This window comes from Oreochromis aureus, linkage group 3 (genome assembly GCF_013358895.1).
Source record: "Oreochromis aureus strain Israel breed Guangdong linkage group 3, ZZ_aureus, whole genome shotgun sequence".
Lineage (NCBI taxonomy): Eukaryota > Metazoa > Chordata > Actinopteri > Cichliformes > Cichlidae > Oreochromis > Oreochromis aureus.
The window spans coordinates 108435072-108444349 of record NC_052944.1 but is presented as its reverse complement, the minus strand read 5'-3'; the positions used below and the strand labels follow the sequence as shown (position 1 = coordinate 108444349).

At 43.6% G+C, this 9278-nt stretch overlaps 1 protein-coding gene across 1 annotated transcript; it reads left to right on the top strand.

The window, feature by feature from the left end:
• Positions 1–1666: 1666 nt before the first annotated feature.
• On the top strand, positions 1667–8477 carry LOC116329879. Its single transcript, XM_031751997.2, has 6 exons — positions 1667–1824; positions 3966–4295; positions 4845–4958; positions 5502–5873; positions 6187–6274; positions 7446–8477. Exons 1-6 carry the CDS (start codon positions 1779–1781, stop codon positions 7492–7494), a joined length of 999 nt encoding a protein of 332 aa, XP_031607857.1. The 5' UTR covers positions 1667–1778; the 3' UTR covers positions 7495–8477.
• The last annotated feature ends 801 nt before the right edge of the window (positions 8478–9278 follow it).

Below are 9278 nucleotides of genomic sequence, written 5' to 3'. Positions count from 1 at the left end.
ACAAATATGCCAGCAGTTTATCTCAGTCAACAAGAGGAGAAGGCATGTGTTTGGCTCCTTCACATGGTGGACATTGAGTTGTTGTGTGGGGCACCAGTAGTCCATGTCTGTTGCTGTAACAGTAGTTCATGTTTAGAATAAAAAATCCCAGCTCACTGACTTGATTGGGGCAATAGTGCCTAAAATGTTGCATAATTTTGCTGAGAGATCTTTTACTTTGTGGTAATCTTAGATGAGTAGTTTTATGGACAAAAACTACCAGGTCATTCAGTGTTCCCTTAGTGCTAATGTGTAAGAGATGTTGGTGTACTATAACTGAAGTAATGTTGTTAGGTCCTTAAAGTCATATTCTTTTATTGTCATGACTGTATTTGAAACTATTTTTACTTTTGTATGATACCTGATTTATATGGAATATGGCTGAAGTAAACTAAAGTCTAAAATACTTAGTCATTTGTTTAATAGTAATTTAACATTATATAATTCACATATAAAACTATGAATTGTGATTTTGAATGGTTTAAAAGGGTGTAGAATAGCATATGTAGGCAAGTATATTTCTCCTTTTTTATCAAGAAGCAAAGACAAAAAGGGGAAAAAAGAAGAGACAGGGCAGGGTTCGGTGGTTGAATCATCTGTCCCCACCAATGCCAAAACCAAATCTACGCCCTTGATCCACATTATTCTCTCCACACGGTCTGATTGCACAGACCATGACAGAAGTGTTGTAACTGATGCAAACATTTCTTTCCATTTCAATACTGATCACAAGTTAAAAGAAACAGATATTCAGATTTCACAATATTCGCTAAATGGGAAGTTTCAGCTATTGTTAGAGCGAGTTAAGTTTGCTTTAAATTTTGAATGCACTGTAGATGTGATGATGAGGATGATGTTCTGAAGCTGTTAAGAACATGCTCCAGTCCATAAAAAAAAGCATTCCCCAAGTCTGTGAATGGTATTCAGGGACATTGATCAATGGTCATGACAATTTGCATATTAATGATCAACGAACTGACCTCACAGCCCATTGTTCATTCAGTGAGCTGGTTTCAGTCAGTCAGTCTTCTATTTTCAATGGGAGAAACATTTCATCATCATCAGGTGACTTGTTCAGTCTCAGCTGACTGCAGGTTTCCAACCTTATAAACAGGACATTTGCACAATAACTGAAACCAGCCCACTGAATGAACAATGGACTGGGAGGTCAGAAATGTTTCTCCCACTGAAAATACTTCGTCCAGATGAACACAATCAACCGTTTGGGATATAATTAATTACTTTTTCAAAGTAATTGTCCAACACTGGTGGCATCAGGTAGAAGGTAAGTGATTTTGTACACATGTGTATAAAAGTTCTGCCTACATTGAGTACATGTTAGCTAAAATAACACAAACACAATATTTGCTGTTAAAGATGAAGTAAACTAGCAGTTTGTTTCATGTAGACATCTTGAGTTTAATTTCCACCCGCCTTTCTGTCCTTTCTTGAAACCAGGCTTCTTTTTTAAGAGTCATTCTACCTTCTATCATGTACTACCTGCTGATCAGTTACTTCCAAGATTAAACCCACTGACGTCTTTCTAATTTTTGTGAAATAGACGCGTTCAAAATAATCTTTTATTTTGAAAGTGTCATTTGATGCCCCGATGGTTCAGATTCTCTTCCGGTGTAAACAGAAAAACTACTTCTTACTTGTGCGTCAGCGGAGACGGAGGAGCGCGATGTGGCCGCAGGGTTAGTTCAGAGAGATTAAAGGCGATCAGCTGGATTTCCTTCATGATGAAGATGAAGATGTGTGTGCTGTTTGTGATCCTCGCTTTCGGTAAGATTCCCGTCCTTTCTCACCGCGGACACTCACGGGAGAGGAGCTGGGAGCTAACGAGTCTTAAAAAGTGCTTGGGCATCTATATCGCGTAGTACGGTAACAAGGGCTACTTTGTGGTGCATTTGAGTGCACCCCATAAACCCAGATATCTATCCGGTTGTTCAGTCTGACGTCACTAGCCGTGTCTGGGGGGCCTAAACTCCACTGCAGGTCCATATATCAAACGATCACTGTGGCATTACTGAGCGTTGAAAAACTGTCTAAAGTCTTTCATCTTTAATAAAATGATCAGTGTTCTGCTCTACCAGGTGTAACAATTGAGTTTAACATCCAGGCATCCATGAAAATGGAATTTATGACATTTAACGGAGTTAGAAGTTAGCAGGAAGTTAGCTCGCTAGCTTCTATCTAAATACAATATAGCATGTCCTGACTGCGGGGTTTTGGAAAAAAATTCAAACGTACAGCTCTGCTATCACTTCCAACATAAATGAAGACAGAAAACTAAACAGCAGTGACGTTTATAGGGTTACTGAAGTTTGGCTAGCTGGTATATAATGATGTGCTACGTGACCGCTAGCGACACAGCTGTGTTAGCATAACATAAACAAGCTAATTCTCCAAAAGTTGAATCTGTTCATCTGGACGTAGCATTTTGTGGGAGAAACGTTTCGTCACTCATCCAAGTGACTTCTTCAGTCTCAGCTGACTGCAGGTTTCCCCAAACCTTATAAACAGTACATTTGCATAATGACATTTACATCTGCAAATGTACTGTTTATAAGTCAGTGAGAGTCAGTACTGTTCTTAGAGCAGCGTCCACACTGAGGGATTAGATGCTGTTTTCAAAATAATAACAAACAATAATAAAGTTATAACAAAGTTAATCCATCTCCTGATGCCACACAGGTAAAATATTTTACTGGAATAAGGATCATATATTTATTAGAAAGCTGAAGTTTACTGACAGTATCTGTACTTGTTGATTCTTTGTGAAATAATTTTTTGGTTTCTGTTTAATGATTTTATGCTAACATGTCGTTACCTTAACCTGATACAAGACAATTTCCAGTTAATCAAAGTTGTGAGTGGGACAAACAGTGGTTATGATTATTAGCATTATTATCCATATTTGTGAGTGTTGTCCATTTACTAGAGTTACAGTTGGAAGAGAAGCTTTCCTGCTAAACTTACTTACGAGCGGTACTTAAACGCACCATGAAATCCCCGTTTGCGTCTACACGAGCCGTAAATACTGATGTAAACGCGCAAAGGTTTTTAACGCACAGTTGTCGTGACCGCGCTTCTTTTCTCTGATCATATCTGTACACATGTCACCAACGCGCGAGGCTCAGAGCAGCTTACATACACACACTGCTCTCTGTGTAACACACACACACACACACACACACACACACACAGCTGCTTTTGGTGATTTACGGTATGTCCTGTGGGCGCCATGTTTGGGCGGAACTTGCAGTGTGAGCCATGGCCTGTGTCAGGAAGCTGAAGGAGTTGCGCTTCATCAAACATCTGGAGCTGCTGGTGTGTGTGTGTGTGTGTGTGCTGCACATCTGTTTGACCTGCTGACCTCAGCAGCTCCTCCCCTCTGTGCAGTTTACTGTGACAGGAGGAGGGTGGAGCTGCAGCTGATCGCAGGTTGGAGGCTGCTGGTGTCAGAGCTTCTGTTCACAGCCTGCAGAACATCAGCTATGCTCCAGATGTTCCAGCAGACAGAACATCTGCAGGTGTAACAGACCTGTGGGTGCACAGTTTACTAACTGAGTCTACACAGAGACACGAACAGCTTCCTGTCGTGGAGATGTTCCAGATTCCCATCAGTGCACACGGTTTCTCCCTCACACACATGAAGTCTTTATCAAACATCTTGTGTTCATGATTGTGGGTCATGAGGACACATTCAGCATGTATGATGATGCTGATCAGCACAGACGTGTTCACACACTCAGCTGCTCGTCTCTCTGATAAGCTCACATTTACTCATTTTTTTAGTGTCATATTTCTCCTGACATCTCCTCCTCTCAGCCCCACACTGAGCTGCAGGTAACTGTTCACCTGCTCACACTGTCAGGTTACCACGGAAACCACACTGATTAAACTTGTGTTTGTGTCCTCAGTGTCCCAGCATGCATCAGGGGTGGAGGTGTTTGAGGCCGAGGAGTCTGTCCTGCTGCCCTGTAAGCTTGTTGTTCCTAAGGATCATGCAATCGTGTGGAAACGTGAAGATCTGACTTCTCAGATCGTTCACGCCATTGTGGAGGGAAAAGATGATCTTAGGAACCAAAACCCTCATTACCGCAACCGAACATCAATGAGAGCCCTGCAGACTGGAGACCTCAGCCTCACTCTGAGGAACCCCACGTTCACTGACAGTGGGACCTACACCTGTGCCACCCGCATCCATGGAGAGGACAAGGAGAAAACTCAAGCCCAGCTGAAGGTCAAAGGTCAGTGCTGCAAGTTCAGGTCAAAGGTCACACTGAATCATATCACACACATTCAGAAAGATAATGTTCAGTAACATGAAATATTCCACGTATGTAAACACGTTCAGTTACACAGAAGAGACTTAGGCAGGTTTGTGTTTCCATGGAAACCTTAATAAGTATATCATTGCTCTAGCTCTCTGTGACATCAGCATCCACCTGTAACACAAGGTGGATGCTTATGAACAGTCTGTGTGACCTCGTTAGTCACAGAGCTTCAGACCCCTCACTCCAGCTGTGGAGCTGACCCTGATGAGGTCAAAGGTCAGGTCCAGAGAAGATGGAGTCACAGACAGGACGTCTGTGCTGCTTCATGTTCTGTTAAAGTGATGAAGAACCATCAGCAGCCTCACACTCACTTATTATTGATCAGCAGCACAGACACTGATCACTGACTGGTTAAACAGGTCTGTGGTTCAGCAGTGCTCAGCTAGAAGGTCAAATAGAAGAACATGATCAGAGGTCAGAGGTCATACAGGATGATGTTCTGCTTCTTTGTGTTCCTTACAGAACGTCCTGTCTGGCCCAAACTCCTCCCAGCTGTCCTGGTTCCTGTGCTTCTCCTCGGTGCTGTCATTATTTTCCTCCTGTATCGTGTGACACAAAGAGAGAAGCTCATAACAGGTGAGTCTGTGTGTGACTGACATTCACTGCAACTAGTCTGTGACCTTTGACCTCCACACATGAACACACACACACACCTGTCAGCTCCTGTACGTCCAATCAGCCTGAATGACATCATCAAACAGTAGCTGATTGGCTGTTAGGTGGTTAGGTGGAGGTGATGCGGTAGCCAGGTCCAACCAACAGCAGCGTTAGTCTGTGGTTCAGATGCATGAGCTACTGTTTCCATGGACACAACCCCTGATGTTTCAAAATAAAAGCACAGCCAGAGTAAAACCAAACCTGCATTATTGTTTCTGTTAAATTATTATAAATTATTTATTTTTATCAGATTACAAACTGAAATCATTTGTCAGTTTATTACTATTATGATATGAAATTAATGACTGATGACATGATGGTGAGCTGAGGTGTTACCATGGTAACAGGCTGTTAATGTGATGGTCACGGGTGGAGAAGCTGATGGAGGCTGAATGAATCTAACAGCTGGTTAACCTGTTACCTGTGCTGTGGTTCAGTCTGTCCCTGTGCTCTGTCCCACAGTGGGTCAGCTGACACCACTGGAGGTGATGGAGGGGGCGCCGTCTGTCCTGCTGCCCTACACACACACATGCTGTCTGGGTGAGGTTCTCAAAGTGGAGTGGATCTTTGTGACGAATGAAAACAAGATGGTGTGTGTGTTTGACAACGGTCATATCAAACATGACCAACAACATAAGGATTACAGAGAGCGCGCAGAGATGGAGTCATTCCCACCCAAGGAGAAGAAGACAGACCAGCTGAATCGGCCTGAAGTTGACCTCAGTCTGACCCTGAGGAACCCCGTCTGTGCAGATGGAGGAGTTTACCTCTGCATCATCCACGACAAGGCTGTGAACACCATGAAACTCAAGCTAGTGCCGCTCCTGGTCAGAGGTCAGTGTGAGAGAGTGTGAGCTGACAGCAGCTGCTGATGGCTCACATATATTTATTTAAACAGTTTCTACATGAAGTTTCATACTGACACCTTTTACTGTGACAGTACTGACTGCAGGGATCATCTTTAACATGCTTAAACAGTCACAACCATCATCTGCACACACACAGTGTGACCCCAGAGGCATGCTGGGTAACTGTCATCCAGCAGTGAGCACCTCTGACCCACTGATCCACCAACACATGACAACAGGGTGACCTGAGCTTCAGTCTGAGGCTTCATTAGCTTCACTGCTGTGTTTCTCTTCTGCAGAGCCCCTGATGACGACCATTAGAGCTTCACTCGGGAGAGGCAACAGTGCGGCTTCCAAGCCTTTGCCTCCATTTCGTGTGTCTAAAGAGTAAGTCCAAGTTTGGCCCTGCTTTTGACTGAATAACTGATTCAACCTCTGTGAGTAAAGGGGGGGGGCTAGTGTAATAAACACAGTTTAAAGAGGTAGAAATGTTGGTTGGATTATAATATAAATAGAGATACGATGTGTAAATAAAATGTAATGTCCATGAGTTTAAAGAGCATAGTTATCCTCCAATCATAGTGTTTGACAGCCTGTGGGTAAAAACTTCTGTTAAGTCTTTTTGTCTTCGTCCTGATGGACCTGTAACGTTTACCAGAGGAGGGGGGTGTCCAGGGAGTGAGGGGTCCTTGATGATAATGCTGGCTTTCTGCTAAGTCCCTAAGTCTGCCAGTATAAATGATGAGCTGCTCAAAACATTTGGTGATTATGGTGTCAAAGCAACTGGACGATAGTCATTCAAGCAGCTGTGTTCTTCTTGGGCACTGTAACGATGGTGGCTGACTTAAAGCAGGACGGTCCTACAGACTGTAGCATGACTGTGCCACACACATCACACCATGAACACGCCTTACCGTTGGCTTCCTGTGGATACAGGTGGCCTCTTCATGGTGAACCAGAGCAGGACTTAGGCATACACTAGCTTCTCTAAACACATATACTATATAAATAAACTAGAGAGGGACCGAGCCGGCATTACGCATCAGTATTGGTCCAATCCTGACCTAAATTACTGAAAAAACGTAACACAATCCATTAAATATAGTGACCTTTGCATGTTGGAGCAGTGTGCATCACGTGATAGAGCGGCTGTTGTGTGCGAGACCTGTCGGTGGTCTGGAGTTCGCAGCATCTGGAGCCTCGCTATGTGCTGCCAAACCAGGTGTTGTGCCAAGGTAGGCGTCCCTGACAAACTGTGCTCCCCCTGCGTTGTGAGCATTCACTAGGCATGGTGTGCGGATCCAGTTTGCTCCGCCTCCATTACAGACAGACGTGGCAGTAGTGATGTTTTAGTTTAAAAAGAAAGAGTTTAGACAGTTTGTAACTCTCAGTGATGCCACAGTGTTCCTTTGACTTTGAAACCTGAAGCAGCTAATGGCATCAGACTTAAAGACCAGATAGGAACTGACTCCCTGCTGCCTCTGCTGGACACCAGAGGACCTGCAGGTGCAGTTTAGACTCAGAGTCCAGAGCTCAGTCTGTGTCTGTCTGTCCACAGAAAGAAGAACGTTGGAGAATCTCATCTACTGAACAGTCAGCCAGTCTGATGTGATGAAGCTGGAGATGATGAAGAGGAGGCTGTCTGTCAGCTCGTTCTTCTCCATGGATGTAAAACAGGAAGCTCAGTGTAAAAGCTGAAGCTGTCTCTCTCATGTATGAACTAAAGATGGAGCGTTGTTCTCCTCAGTTTCTTCTTCTGTCTGCTGCAGACTCTGCATTGATCACATGATCCATCCGCTGTCTGCATGTTAGTGGATCAGCATCATGCATGTTCATGCAGCCCCTCTGTGATCTTCACACTGAGCATCATCGTCGTCTGACTGTCAGAGAGGACCAATCAGAGCTCAGCTCTTGGCTGTGTCTGCAGACTTACCACAGATCAGCTCAAAGCTGTGTGTAACATGTCCTCAGAGGTCAGCTAGATCAGCTCAGTGTGACGCTCTCAGAGGAACCTTTAACTTCACTCACACGTCCACCTGAGATCACAGGGAGGGTGGAGGTGTTCACCTGTGCTGCAGTGTTTTTAAATAAAGCTTCTTTAGACTGTGTGTGTGTGTGTGTGTGTGTGTGTGCGTGTCTCCAAACAGGACTGCAAGGTTTGGGCAACCTGCCTGACTCAATCAGGCGGGTTTTCCCAGCATCCCTCTGGGAAAAGGTCAAATACATATTATGAGAGATGCAAGTGGAGGGCACGCACACACACACACACACACACACACACACACACACACACACACACACACACAGAGTGACCACTCTATCTGCAATATATGATGAGACTTATTTAAACGAATGTTAGGCAATTATTGCTATTGCGTGCAAAATGAAAGCACTGCGTTGTTTGTTTTATTTGTTTTTTGGTCTTTTATTTTGGAAAATCGTTTGGGAAGTAAGAGGTTTTAGTCAAACCCAGCTGAGGAGCTAATGTAATTTTGCCAGTGTGTAGAAGTGCACAGCAGCTCACGTGTAACACTTAGCAGTGTCATTGTTTTTCATTTAAACATAAAAATAAAAAACTTTGTTGCTCAGACTCTGAATGTGTATTTTTATGTGAGCAAACATTTACTCTGACTCTCCTGGGGCCATGCCGCACATAGTGAGACGTCACTGCTGACAAAGCGTCTCAGCCCGCTCTCAGAAACTGGACTATCATGAAGTGGCGCTCGTGCACCTTTGCTGCACACTAATAAAGTCCAGTTGCTGGAGGCAACTGAAGAAATGCTATTTGTGTTTTATTGATGGCTGTTTTTAAAAAATTATAAGTTTAACTTATAAATTTGAACATTAATGTAATGTAACGAACCATTAATGTAATCCCAAACCAAATGTTCAGAATATCCCTTCGCCACACCATCAACGGTCCCTTGAAGTTTGCTACCACACACACAGCACATGATGTTGACATCCAAGGGATGGGTGTGGTTACTCAGATACAGGTAGTGTTAATAATTAAACTTCAACTTGGTTGAGAACAAAAATTCAATATTCAAATAGTGTTTGTGATAATATTTGTTATAAATTCTGTAACTGTCTGTTTTAAATTAGCATGACATATATTCAGTGGTGACTTCATTAGCTACACCTGTTTGATTGCTTGTTAACGCAAATATCTAATCAGTCAATCAAATGGCAGCAAATCAGTATATTTATGCATGTAGACATGGGCTGTATCACAATTCAGGGTCTGCAGCCTTAACAGTCCAAGTGCGATGCTTGTAGGCTTAAGGAGCCAAGGTGTGAAAGTGGGTGTGGGTCACAATCAGCCAGGGTTTCGGGTGAGCTCATTGGGAAACCTGGCCCCAGCCTATCATGTGATTTCCTGAGGTCAGAT